Source organism: Rattus rattus, chromosome 5 (assembly GCF_011064425.1).
Source record: "Rattus rattus isolate New Zealand chromosome 5, Rrattus_CSIRO_v1, whole genome shotgun sequence".
NCBI classification, from domain to species: Eukaryota; Metazoa; Chordata; class Mammalia; order Rodentia; family Muridae; genus Rattus; species Rattus rattus.
Window position 1 is genome coordinate 123,598,355 of NC_046158.1, and position 13,162 is coordinate 123,611,516.

The following is a 13,162-nucleotide window of genomic DNA, read 5'->3' on the forward strand; positions in this document are numbered from 1 at the left end:
TGTAAGACATGTAAGGCAGGGGTGCTGCATGGAGGCTTTTAAGCAATCTAAGTGAACACCTCCAGAAATGGGGTAGATTCTAATGGTTCCTGGAGGCCGTTTATCTTCTGTAGGTGACTTTTGCTAAGATTCAGGGGACACCTAGTCTGAGTCCCAAGTTGTGCTAACAAATGTTTCAGTTCTGTTGCAGCTAAGGTTTACATGTTTGTTGACATTGGTCAAGAACAAAACTGCTAAGCATATGCCATCTCTAGAAGATAGTTACACTCTCAAGGGTAGGCATACTAAAATGTCTATATGGGAAGCCAACTTAGGGTTCACCTAGGAGGCCAGTGCAGACAGAATTCTATCAGGAGTTGGCTAGAATGTTTGTTACTTTCAAAAATACCAGTCTCTGGAAAGCAGCTGTCCCTTGGAAAGGTTGAATCATGGCCTTCCTACAGAGCTGCCTAGGTAGCAGGGCACCTCTGGTGGCTGTGTGGGATGTCTAAAGAGAAGCTTTTGGTAGCTCGGTACTAGAGGAGGTTGGGCAGTCCTGGAGATGACACTTGTGCCCACCTCCTCAGTCAAGTGACTAGAAGCTGGGACTGCTTGAGCACCTCTTTAGTTTTGGTGGACAAGGAGCTGTGACTGGGCAAGGTCCCTATGGTGTCTACCATGTTGAGCACGGTGGTAGCAATGGCAGCACCTGCTAACCTTTCACACTCTGTAGACCACTGCTCAGTGTGAGTTGCAGTCCAGTGGAGAGAGGCAACCTTGTTCTGGAACAGCTGCGCAGCTGGGTCTAGCTGAGGTAAGATCCAGGACACTACTGTGGCAGTTGTAGTGGCTCCCTCTGCTGGCTGGGAGGTGCTGCTGCTGGGCAGGTTGTCAGGACTGGTGGCACCTTTGAGTCAGAGATGCTGAAGTAGTGTGCATAAGGTGCCAGGCTAGCCTCCTACAGGCTGTCAGTGGTAGACATGGCTTCCACTGGCAGACAAGCAGAAGCCATTGCATTTTGGGACAGATTCTGAAGCCTGGTGAGGTAACCTCAATATCTCGCCACCCTTACTCGTCTCTTTTCTCTCAAAGTGTCCTTGATGCCCACTGTCACATGGCCCACACCACCAACAGAGCTGGAAGCACTACTGGGCAGACCACTGCTGGGATAAGCATGCTCCTCTGGTCATCTCTCATGACCCTCACTTGAAGCCTGGCCCAAGGCAGGATGCTGGCTTTGTAGGCAGCCTCAGTGGGGCCCACCTGGACAAGGAAGCAGTGTAGGAAGGACAGGAACAGAAAACCTACCAAAGTAGGCAGGAGGCATCAGAGGTCATCTTCCTAGGCATGGATGCTGTTAGCACCCTCCCCCACTCCTGTGCCTGAGACCATCAGAAAACAAAGTGTTATGAACTACCAAGATTATAGTTACGAAGCAGAGTGAGGATTTTATGGTTTTAGGGGCACCACAGCATGAACTGTACTAGAGTCAGCAGTAGCAATGTTGAGAGGCACAGAGCTGGAGTCTCCCAGTAGGAAACCATGGGGAGAAGTGTCGGAAGGCCCTTGGCCTCTGTGAAGGTTTTGAATTCCTTCCTTAAAAACTGTCTTCTGCTGCCATGTACTGCCCAGCCACGTGACCGAATACTTTCTTGGCCTTACCTTTACCATCTTCCCTCACCTGCAACCACCCACCATCTCCCAGGGCACCCCCCCCACCTTGTTCATTAATGCACAGCAGAGCCATGTCTTGGTTCATAGGTGCTTCCTGAGCTGGGGCCAGAGTGCTTGGCCATGTGGTCTCAGGTAGTTTATGTTCTGTGGTGTGAGGGGGTGGCAAGAGGACACAAGTAAAGCATACCGATGTTCCCAAGATTCCTGTGACAGCCAGCAGGAGAGCCCCAGGTTGCTCTGTGATACAAAGCAGAGCAGTGTGGAAATCTCACCCTCCAGTTGCCCTTACCCCAGGACTTAGCGGCATCCAAGGGCCAGCTCTCCCTAGCCAAGTTCAGCCAGTCAGATTCTTAGGATTTGGAGGGTAACAGGTTAGGGGTGGGAACCACTGCCTGTGGAAGAGTCTGACAAGACTGGATGGAGCCTGGCACAGAGGAGCCACTTTCTGTTCCTGGAGGTTCACGCCCTACTGTGACTACTTTTTATATGAAGTCCATGTTCCCTCTATGCAAGCCCCTACCACTTGCACAAGATTCCCCTACTTCAGGTTATTGGGCCAAGAGCTCACAGTTCTGAGGTCATAGGAAATCTAGAGTGGCTTCTTTCTACCTGAGAACAGCCCCCTGAGGCATGGTTAGTATCCAGGTCCTTGCCCTGACTGGGGAACTCTGGAATTTAGGAAGTGACTAGAGAGGGTGGGGCAGGCAGAAAGCAGGGGACTCCAAATGACTCATGCAGGGTCCCGGCCTTCAGAAAGGACCGCTATCCTTTGCTTTACTCAGGCTTAGTAGCTAGATGGGAGAGGTCCAGCAGACGATCACACAAGACCCCAGTGCCGGGCAACACGTTGGTTTTAATGGCATTGACATCCAGGCAGTCACATGTCAGTTCTGCTTGGCAACTTCCAGGGGTGAGGGGCTGCAGCCTTGCTGGGCTGGGCTGGGCTGGGGCCCTCCAGTCTGCTCAGCAGCCTCTAAGAACTCACCACCTGGCCTGTTGCTTCCCAACCCGGCCCCACTGAGAAATACAGACAATTGCACTGATTGACATGATCCCGAGCGTCCTGGACTCCCAGCACACCCTGGTCTGTCAGCATTGAGGAGGGCTTTGGCGTCTGCTCGAGGTGGTCCAGGGCTGCTCCCGGGAATAGTGTTTATCAAATGTGACAAAGGTTCTTTTACAGACTGGGGTTCTGGAAGATTTATTTCTGTGGTTCTGAGACTTGTCTCCAATGGCTTCACTAGAAGTTGGGCCTGGATAACGCTGTGTTGGTTGGTTTATTTGTAAGGAATGTGTAAGGCATTTTGGTAAGTTGAACAGTTTGCCGAGGAGACTCAGACAGAGGTTCCCTCCTTTGAGCTGCTACCATCCTCCTGCAAACAAAGTAGACATGTAAAGGCGAGACCAGACCAGGTCAGGAATCAAGGCACCCCCCGCCCCAATCACCACCACTTGCTGTGTGCCCAGGACCCATAAGTCCTCCCTCAGAGAAGCTCCACAAGCATCTCCAAGCACTTCAGAGAAAGCAAACCTGCCAGTCTAGAGGCCCAGGGTTGACTCCAGGGGCTGGGGGTGCATGCGTAGGAACTGGGGTAACCCTATGATAAGAGGAATCTAAGGCATTGAGTGTGGCTAAAAATATGGTTTTGCATGCAAGGCATTCCAACTAGGCAGAGGGGCCCACACAGGCTTCAGGGTGAGGACAAGCCAGCAATGCAGATGTCAGCTCCCCTTGCACTTCTCTATCCCCAGTGTCCTGCTTCCCTGGGGTCCCTAAACAGCCTGGAACAAACCACTGGAGGCCTGGATGCTAGCCCTGTAGTCCAGCCTGCACTGAGTACTCACTGCTTTTCCCAGCTGTTCTTGCAACTTCTTCACTGTGTCCTTCTCTTTTGTCAGCTGCTCCTGGGTTGTCTTCAACAGTTCCTGAAGTTTGGTAGCAGCACGTCCCAGGTCACTTGTTAACCTCTTCTCTTTTTCTAGTCTCTCCTGCAGGCCAGAGGGTGGAAAGTAGTTGGCTCTCACATGATATACCAGGAGGAAGAGCTAGCTCTGATGACTCACGAATACAGGAATACATGAATATGGTTACTTAGACAGTGCTGGCTGGGAGAAAGCCTTTACTGACGATTCTGCCTGTGTTCTGTCAATTTCTGCTACTTCTCAGACAGCTTCCTGGCCTGACTGTCTACTGTGCACTGCCCAAGGTCAAGGCCACCACCTGTGTATCTGAACCAAGCTTTACTAAGCTTACATTTAAATGAGGACACTAACTTGTAACTGAGATATGACTTAGTTCTAGGTCAAGTGCCTTCCACTAGGTGTGGCAAGGGAAGCTGCTCCTTCTGGATTGGCCCCTCTCCCAGAACAAGGATGACTGGGAGAGTCAAGGTGGGTTGAATAAGAATGGCCTTTATAGGCTCATAGATTTGCATACTTGGGTCGTCAGAGAGTAGCACTATCTGAGAAGAATTAGGAGGTATGGTTTACTGAAATGGGTATGGCCTTGGAGGAAGCGTATCTCTGGGATTAGGATATGAGCGTGCAAACCCCAAGCAAAGCCCACTTTTTTGACCTGCGGCTCAGGACGTAGCTCAGCTACTGCTCCAGCACCACACGCATTGCTGTGATGGGGAGTAAACCTCAGTAAGCCCTCAATTAAATACTTTACTTTAGCAGAGTTGCTTTGGTCAGGTGTCTCTTCACAGTAATAGACTCGTGACTAAGACAATGACCAAAGCCTTGAAGACCTTCAAGTCCAAACTGTACCCCAGTTCCATCCTCTACCTTCAGCTGTGTAACTTCTTCTATTCCTGAAGACTCCAGGGGGCCAGCAGCACGGAGCTTCTCCAGCTCTTCTTGTAACCGACACGCTGTACTTTGAGCCTTGTCGGAGAGGGGACACATCTGGGTTAGTAGTCAAACCTGGCTAAGTTCACCAAGGGAGGGCTATCCCCAGCCTAAGAGGACATCATGTTGATCCACATGGGCAAGAAGTTTGGAGATAATCCACAAGCATCCAGGCCTTCAGGATCCCCCAAAAGACGCAGAAACCTACAAGGCTCCTCCTAGGGCAGAGCCAGCACCAGTGCCTACGCACCAGGTGCCCCACAGCTTCTTAGCCCAGGTGCCTGGTGGGAAAGTTGGGAAGGACAAAGATGATGTCCAAGCTCTCAAGACAGTTAGGGGCTGGGGCCATTAGGCAGGACCTAACCTCCTCAAACTCTGCTGTGAGCTTCTGCCGCCGTGTCTGCTCATCCTCCAGGGTGGCTTCTGTCCGCTCCAGCTGTGTTTTCAACTGTATGGAGACACCACAACTGTGACTGGAGAGCTGGCAGAGGCCCCCCTGGGGCAGACTGAAACTGTAGGCTCCCCGTTCAAGCTGCTTCTAGGACTCCCTAGGCCTTTTCCTGCACTGTCATTCTTAGCACTCTCATTTCTGGGAAGACAGTGCCTCAGACTCAGGAGAGAAGCAGACAAGTTGAAAAGAGACGCTGGGGGACACTGTACTCTCAGGAGCCATTCACAGACTCACAAGGTAGGAAAGACCCCAAAGTCATGAGGCATGACATGGTCCACAAAAGGAGCCCAATGATAGGTCCCTGCCTCTTGCCAATTGCTCTTGGCAACTGTTTTTTTGGTCAAAACTCTGAAGAGAGATGTCCGGCCAGCAGTGCCCCAGTAAAGGGCTACAGGTAAAGACAAACCCCCTTTGTGGCTACAGACCCGAACCCAAGCTGTCCAGGAGTCCCTTCCTCGGTAGTGAGAGGCCCTGGTCACCTGCCCTTGACTGTACATCCTTCCACTCTGGGGACTCACCCAGATCAAGCAGGGTGGCTAGCAGGGGGGATTGGAATACCTGCACTCAGTTTAGTCAGCACAGAGACTGCCCACCCCTGAGCACCACCTGAGGTCAGAACGCGTCTGAGGACCAGCTTATCACCCTAACCTTCACAGGGTCCTGCTCGGCTGGAGGGACAGCTGGAGACCCAGCCACGTCACCATCCTCTACGTGGCTCCTCATGTCACTCAACTGCTGCCTGACCTGAAACAGGGAGGGGCAGGTTTATGCAAATACACACTGGTGGCATGCAGGTACACAGCACGCATGCGCGCACACAAGCACCCATGCACTCACCAGAGGTGGGGGGAGGAGGGGAGAGAGACAGACAGACAGACAGACACTGAGACTCCTCAGAGATGGAGGAGGAGTAAAGGTCTGCCATCTATGATGGATATTTAAGTCCCCTTGTGCAATAAGGATAGGCTAGTGGGGTTGGGATTTAGCTCAGTGGTAGGCGCTTGCCTAGCAAATGCAAGGCCCTGGGTTCGGTCCCCAGCTCAGGGAAAAAAAAAAAAAAAAAAAAAAAAAAAAAAAAAAAAAGGATAGGCTAGGACCATAAACTGCACTCAGGGCCTCAAAAGCCTTGGGGCCAACAAGCCTCTTGGCTAATGAGAGCCATGTGTGTTTTTTGAGGTGAACTTGTGGGGCAACACCCCTCTCCCCCAGGAGCAACCATACAAAGCCAGGGAGTCTACATGGAACAGAGGCAATGACAACATGTCACATTCCAATTCTTCAAGGATGTGGTGTCCTACTCATGGCCTTTTGGGGGCCCAGACAAGATGGTAAGACCATATTATTGCCTTGTAATTCTCGGAGTCCACTAGACCATGGGCCTCCCATCTGAAGGACAGCAGAGTCACAGGTTGCTTGGGAAAGGTCCCAGTCAGAAGGCCTGGGGACAGAACTCAAGTGTAAGCTCTTTAGGAGACCTGGGTGGTCACAGTCTCCACTTAAGTGTCAGTCAGCAAGCCACCCCAAGTCTGTCTTCCCAAAAGGCCCCAGAGACAGAAACCAACCTTTGGCAGGCATGTACTATGTGCATGCCTTGCCTGGGCTACACCCCTTGCGGGGTGAGAGGGGGGGGCTGAGAATGGCAGCATCTATTTCTGGTATGGTAGTTTGAACAAGGCCTAAAACCTGGATCCAGTGAGCTGGGTGCAGTAGAAAGTATGGAGACGGGCAGCCTAACACACCAGAGCTGCTCTCCTGGACAGCACATGTTCAATCACTTCAAGGTTTTCAAATGACAATGCAGACCAAACAGAACACAGCTACAATGGTGGCACAGGCTGCTGTCCTTTGCCAGAGCTGGGGATGACAATCTCCTGTGAAAGGGGAGACCATGCAGCTGGGACATGGGGTCAGACACAGCAGCTGCAAACTGAAAACCTGACTGGACTACAGGAGGCAACCTGCATGGTGCAGCTCCTCACGTCTGTCCAGGGCTATCTGGTCAGTGCCTGACAGAGGGCCAGAAGGAGCGGGTTATCCTGTAGAACTGGAAGACTAGCACGGCCTGAACCATCATTGAAGCAGGAAAACATGCAGAAAGCAGAAATGGCAAAAGGCTATGAAAGCCCCTTATTATGTCAGGGGTCCTATGTCCTGGACTGCTCAGCTGACCAAACAGGCTGCTACGGCCTACATGTCCCACAGCCCTTGGTCCCCAAGCCCATGGTCTTGAGAAGGAGCCAGGTCTGCCCAAAGACAGGAAACAGAATGTGGACATCCTAGCCCCTGGCAGCTACAAGCCCAGCTGAGAGTTTTCGGCAAGCGGCCGTAGTCCCACTGAGCCTGCCTACCCTACGTGACTGATGCATGGCATGCCCTGCTAAGCTGCAGAGACCACATGGATATCAAAGCAGCACCATCAACTCACACCACACACGCACACCCTGTATCATACACCCCTGCCCTGGACGTAAGTCAACCTACCAGAGCAAGCTCATTGCTTTGTTTCTGGGCTTCACTCTTGGCTTCCTCCAGCTGAGACTGAGAGTCTAGCAGAAGCTGCCTCAACTTCAGGGGAAACAACCAGATGAAGGGTAAAAGGGGGGAAAGTTCCAATGAGTTCATACTTCACACTGAAAGAGAATCCAAGCCCTGGGGATTTGCACGGGGATGCTCTACAGGTACAATTTCCTGTTAGCGGATTTCGGAAGGATGGCACACCCAGGCTTTCAGAAGCGCCTCTGGGTAGAGGCACTATCAGAGGCGAGCCTCTTGGAGTGGGTGTGGCTTTGCTGGAGGAAGGTTTTGTCACTAGAGGGTGGGGTTTGAGGTCTCAGAAGCTCAAACCAAGCCTAGTGGCTCTCAGTTCCTCTCTTACTGCCTGCGGACCGAGATGTAGGACTCTCAGCACCGTGTCTGCCTGCATGCCACCATGCTTCCCACCACGACTGAACCTCTGAACTGTGAGCCCGCCCTAATTAAATGTTGTCCTTTATAAGAGTCGCTGTGGTCATGGTCTCTTCACAGCAACAGAACCCTAAGACACCTGCCCATTGTCTCTTGTTAAAGAGCAAAGGTTTTCAATCCAAACTAGACTGAAGGTTGGGAGTTCTACTTCTGAAATCAGGAAGAAGACAGAGACTGATTGAACTTCAGTTTCAGCTAAAAATGACCATAGCAAGCCAAGCAGAGAGGCCACATGCTGATGGGCCAGCCAGAGCATGAGGGGTCACTCTCATAAGGAAGGCTCTGTCCCTGCCCTGCCTTGGGGCTGGCTTTCTGAAATCTGCCCCAATAGGCCCAGAGCTGTCAATCCAAAGGGACATCTGCAGGGTTGTTGGGTGGAAGTCTGAAAACCCAGCTCCTGAGGCTCCTGTTGACAAGCACTCAAACAGTAAAGGAGTCACTGGGAATAACCTAGGTTTCCTGGGGCAGAGACCACTCAGGACCAGGACCTGGGGAATGACTGACGAATCCACTCACCCCTGCCACCTCCTTGGCATAATTCTGGCACTCTGCACTGGCAGCTGCCATGTGCTTCTCCAGCTCCGCTTCCAGATGGGAAGTGTGCTCCCTCACCTGGGCAGCAACAGACATGAACACTGGTCAGTCTCTTACTGATCAGCAGGGGCCCTAACAATACAACGGAAATGAGAGGTGCAAAGTCTGGCTGTCCTGAAACAAGTAAAGATGAATGCCACCCGGTAAACCGAGGTCAGTAAGAAAACCATCCCTGGTAAGAGAGCCTGCCCCCATCTCCCATCCCACCCCTACTCAACAGCAAACTGAAATTCCAGTCCTGCTTGGCCCTACCAAGGAGACCTCAGGAGTGGGCAGAACAGTCCTTAGATGTGCACTGAGCAAACCTTAGGCTGGAGGGCACCTTTACAAAGGCTAAAGTTTGCTGCAGTAGGTTAAAGAGCAGTAGGCCCCTTGATTCATAACTAATTCTTAATTCTGAAGTATATATCCAAAGCCACTGCATGGCCAGCGCCCATGGCTCCCAGGCCACCCATCACTTAGGCCAAATAGGATAAACCCTTGCTCAGAAGAGAACAGCCTCCTTAGACATGTGGTCCATGAGGGGGAAAAAAAAATAACAAGGACCCATGCAATGCTCGTGTGGTCAGAACATGCCCAGCAATTTACAGCACAACAGAGAAGAAACCTCGGAAAGAGAATGATATACCTGATCTGAGCTTTCAAGTTCTCCTCTTAGCTTCTCCACAAGGTCTTCTAGATGTTTCACTGTAACCCGTGACTACAAAAGAGAAGACTCGTCAAGCGTGGGAAGCGTGTGTGCGTGCGTGTGTGTGCGTGCACACACGCGTGTATAGGTAGGGATTGGGGAAGCCGTTATGTAGCCCAGCCATACCTTCTGGAGCTCCTCTTCGGCAGCTCCCACCTTGGCTTTCCACACACGCTCTTCCTCCTCCACACTCTTTTGCAGGTCTTTGAGCATACCCTCCTGTAGGGGAGGGGACACTGAGGCTCTCTCCCTTCTTAGCTTGACCCCATAAACTCGCACTATCTTCTTTACCCTTAGCAGCGCTATTGCGCCCTGTGGACTTTTTAACTCAGTGTCTGTCACAGGGGAAGAAGCCGGCCCTGGCAGAGCTGTACCAGGAAATAAGGTCTGTGGCCCCAATAAAGCTGCTACAACGCCTACTGTTCTTGGAATCAAAGGGTTCAACCCCATTTACTCTCTGCCCACCTGTCCTTCCCCTGACCCGCCTGCCCAGGCATTCTCTGCTGAAACCATCTCTCCAAGCCCCAGACCTTAAACCACTTATTCCCAACTTAAAAACAGCAAAACCCCAAGAGCTTTCTTCATCCTCTTTACCATCCAACTAAAGACATGAGGCCCAGAGAGGGCAACAGGGCTACTTGAGGTCACACAGAACCATGACATCTCCTGCCCCAAAGACCCCAAGCTCTCCCTCCTAGCAGTGCCCTAGAAACACCAAGGAGTCACAAATCACTACCAAGGCTGGCCCTGGTTGCTTACCGTCTCTGCCAGGATGGTGCGGTACTGGTCACACTCAGCCTGCAAAGAGTTCTGGGTCTCCTCAGCTTCCTTCAACTTTGAGACTATGTCCTAAGGGCAAAGGGGTCATCAGAGTCTACTCAGCCCTTTGTCTTGACAACTCACTGAAGACTGAGCCCGATTCCTCGGGGCCAGAGGGCTTAGGCAGGAAAGGCCAGTACGCAGCAATGTCACTTACCAAGGAGGGCTCTACGGAAGCAGGTGGCTTCTTCAGCAGCTCAGAGCCCTTCTCTTTGACTTCCTGTAGCCAGTCAGCATAATTCTAAAAGGAAGCAGGCATGTTAGGGCCAGGTTGTTTCCTGACAATTGCAGGGACCCAGGGAGCCATCCTCCTTCCTACCTGGTGAGCTGGGACAGAGAGCTCCGGGAGCAAGGCCAGTAGGACCTCCTTGGTCTGGGCCTCAGCCAGATGTAGCTGCTTTTCTGATTCCTCCTGGAAGGTGGGAGAAAGAAGGGCAGCACTCAGCCTCTGCCCCCATTCTCAGCACATGGGAGGACAGGTCGGAGGAGGCCAGGCTGTTTGGTCTGTGCCCCTGATTATCTGTGCAAACCAGTAGACACTCAGGTCCCATTAACTTTCCTTTCTAGCTTGAGTGTATTATATACACACATATATAAAGACCAAGGATACAGCTAGGGCAGGATGGGGCAGGCTAGAGAGTGCATGGCATCATAACAGATGGAAACTGTGGATGCTAGCAGGGCAGCTCCAGCAGCCACCGGGGTTAGGGTCAGTGGAAGACAGGGACAGAGGCTGGGGAGGCTCATCTCTAGCTATCCTGTTCTGTTGAAGGGGACCCAATTCCCACCAGGCAGAGCTAAACCAACTTAGAGAACATAGTAAAGGTGACTAAAGCTTGACTCATCCCAAATTGTGCCATGCCTGACACCTCTCTCTGGCCCTCCAGAGGGAGCCAGAAGTGTCCACCACTGAGAGCACAGCATCAGGAAAAGAGCCAGAGAATTAAAGGAGCCATGAAGCAAAGCCCAGGACAGCTGCATTCCCTGAGGACATCAATCTGTGGAATGGCTTTAGGGAACTTTGGCATAAAAGGAAGTTTTGTCTAAAACTGAGACACGCAGGACATTGGCAGCTCCACACTAGTTGGCATGGCTTGTGGCTTTTGATGGCAAGGACCCCAACTATGAACAGCATTCACTACCTACACCTGACACATGAAGGTGAACCATGAGACAGGTAAGGCGGTCCTCTCCGTCTACCTGTGTAGTCACAATCCAGTCAGGTAAGAGCTGAGACCACAACTTGGTAAATCTGCCCATAATTTGGGCTGGGTCATGGGTCAGTTCTGGGTTAAAGTCTAAGACTCAGGGAATCAAATTTCAGCTTTAAAGAGGATAGTATGGCCAGCGTTAGCCTGCCAGGTTTCCTCTGGCACCCCCATGCTTCCCAGGAAAGCCATGAGTGTCACTGCAAGGCTGGTCCTATGGAGACAGACATTCCTGTGCACATGATGCTGGCAGGAGAGCCTTTCCCTTTCGATGGACATGTGTGATAAGTAGGGTGCAGTGGCTTTAGGGTCACTACTGCTAGAGATGAGACTCCATGCTGGCTCCATAACCAGAGCACTAGACTAGAGGACTTTTCTGCCCAAATGAGAAGATCGTTTCCCTGACAGGCATAATTTCAATGTAGGCCAGGATAAAAACTGCATAAAAAGTGGCATAACCCTGGGCTTGCTCGGAGTCTGCACTCCTCTCAACAGAGGAGAGGCAATCAAGGGCACAGATTCTTTTCTCCATCTTAAGGAAAAGTAAAAAGGAAGGAAGGAGGGAAGAGAAGGAAAGAAGAGGACACAGGAGCCTGGGAGATGCTGAGTTGGATCCAGGAGATACTCTAAGGCCAAGGCAATCCTGTCCATGTGTGTTTCATGGTGTTTACTAAGTCAGAGAGGTGCTGCTATTCTAGCCTTGGCCTGACCAAAGGACTCGGATGGGCGGGTGCTCTGACCTTGGCCTGGGTCAGGGAGCGCAGCTTTTCCTCACACGCCCGCTCAGCTAAGGCCAGGGCCTCCATGGCCTTCCAGTTCTTTTCCCGGAGGTCCTAGAGGAAACCAGAGAAAGTCAGTAGCCCACATGCAGTGAGTCACAGCATGGTCCCCACAGGATAGCTGCCTCAAGCAGGTGTCAGCTAAAGCAGGGCCCATGGAATCTCCCTATCCCAGACCAGGGCATTTCACAGGACCTGCCAGGGACTAACTACTCTTTCCTCGGACTATGTGCACATCACCCCACAGGGAAGTGCTCAGGATGAAGCTAGTACTGTGGCCAGGAGGAGGAAACACTGGTCTGATGAAGTAGGGAGCTAGCCTGTCTCTTCAGAGGGAAGAGTTTCCTGCTTCCAAAACAGAAAGCTAGCCCCTGGCACGGCCCTGGCCTGGAGACTCCCTTAGGAAACTCCAGTCCCTGTGGGAGGGTACTGGGCAACAAGCATGCCCTGATTATGACAGGCAAGCACAGGAGATGTGGTATACTGTGTTCCCAGCCCAGAAGTGGCTCCATGCTTGGACAGTCTGTGGGACAGCTGCTGGACTGTGAGAATGGAGAGGCAGAAGAGAGGTTCACACACTGAATTCCTCGTGCAAACAATGGGAAAGAAGCTGGAGGCAAAGTTAGGTCCTGTAGAGCCTGGGTGGTGTGCACGGAAGTGGAAGACTTTGCCCATAGCCTCCTCTCTCTGCCCCTTCATCCCACCCCAGTGCAGGCACCTTCCACTCACATTGTTCTTCCCTTTCTGTTGCTCCATAGCCTCCTTGAGCTCACTGGTCTCCTTCTCCAGACACGACACCTGTGATTCCAGCTCCTTGAGACTAGGCAGACATGATGAGGTTTTAGTCTGGGCTCTAAGAGTTCAGTTCTTTACTGCCTATGCCCTGGTCCAGACTGAGGTCCTCCCATCTGCCTGGATATAAGCTTTCAGAGAAGCCTGTCTAGTTGCCTAGACTCGTTCTCTACTCACCTTAAGTGCTAAGAGTAAGGCATGGACCCAAATGAGAGACACAAGTAGTGTTTTTAAGACCTTCTTTCTTTTAGCAGAGTCCTACCTTGGTACCACAGAGCTTGCCAGCTGACCCCTCTCCATGATGCACACCTGGCCCTCAGAGCTGTGCTAAGGACTCAGGGCAGTGCTGTCACATTACACACTG

At 51.9% G+C, this 13,162-nt stretch overlaps 1 protein-coding gene across 1 annotated transcript in view; it reads right to left on the minus strand.

Annotated features, from left to right (window-relative positions):
* Window positions 1-2,486: 2,486 nt before the first annotated feature.
* The window catches only part of Rrbp1 (ribosome binding protein 1), a 61,943-nt gene continuing 51,267 nt past the window's right edge, over window positions 2,487-13,162 (minus strand). Inside the window, 14 exon segments of the mRNA XM_032904322.1 lie at window positions 2,487-3,026; window positions 3,499-3,642; window positions 4,441-4,539; window positions 4,868-4,951; window positions 5,603-5,698; window positions 7,436-7,519; window positions 8,435-8,530; window positions 9,141-9,212; window positions 9,327-9,419; window positions 9,960-10,049; window positions 10,177-10,260; window positions 10,339-10,431; window positions 11,968-12,060; window positions 12,736-12,826. Of these exon segments, the coding sequence (XP_032760213.1) occupies window positions 2,988-3,026; window positions 3,499-3,642; window positions 4,441-4,539; window positions 4,868-4,951; window positions 5,603-5,698; window positions 7,436-7,519; window positions 8,435-8,530; window positions 9,141-9,212; window positions 9,327-9,419; window positions 9,960-10,049; window positions 10,177-10,260; window positions 10,339-10,431; window positions 11,968-12,060; window positions 12,736-12,826 (1,258 nt within the window). The 3' untranslated portion in view covers window positions 2,487-2,987.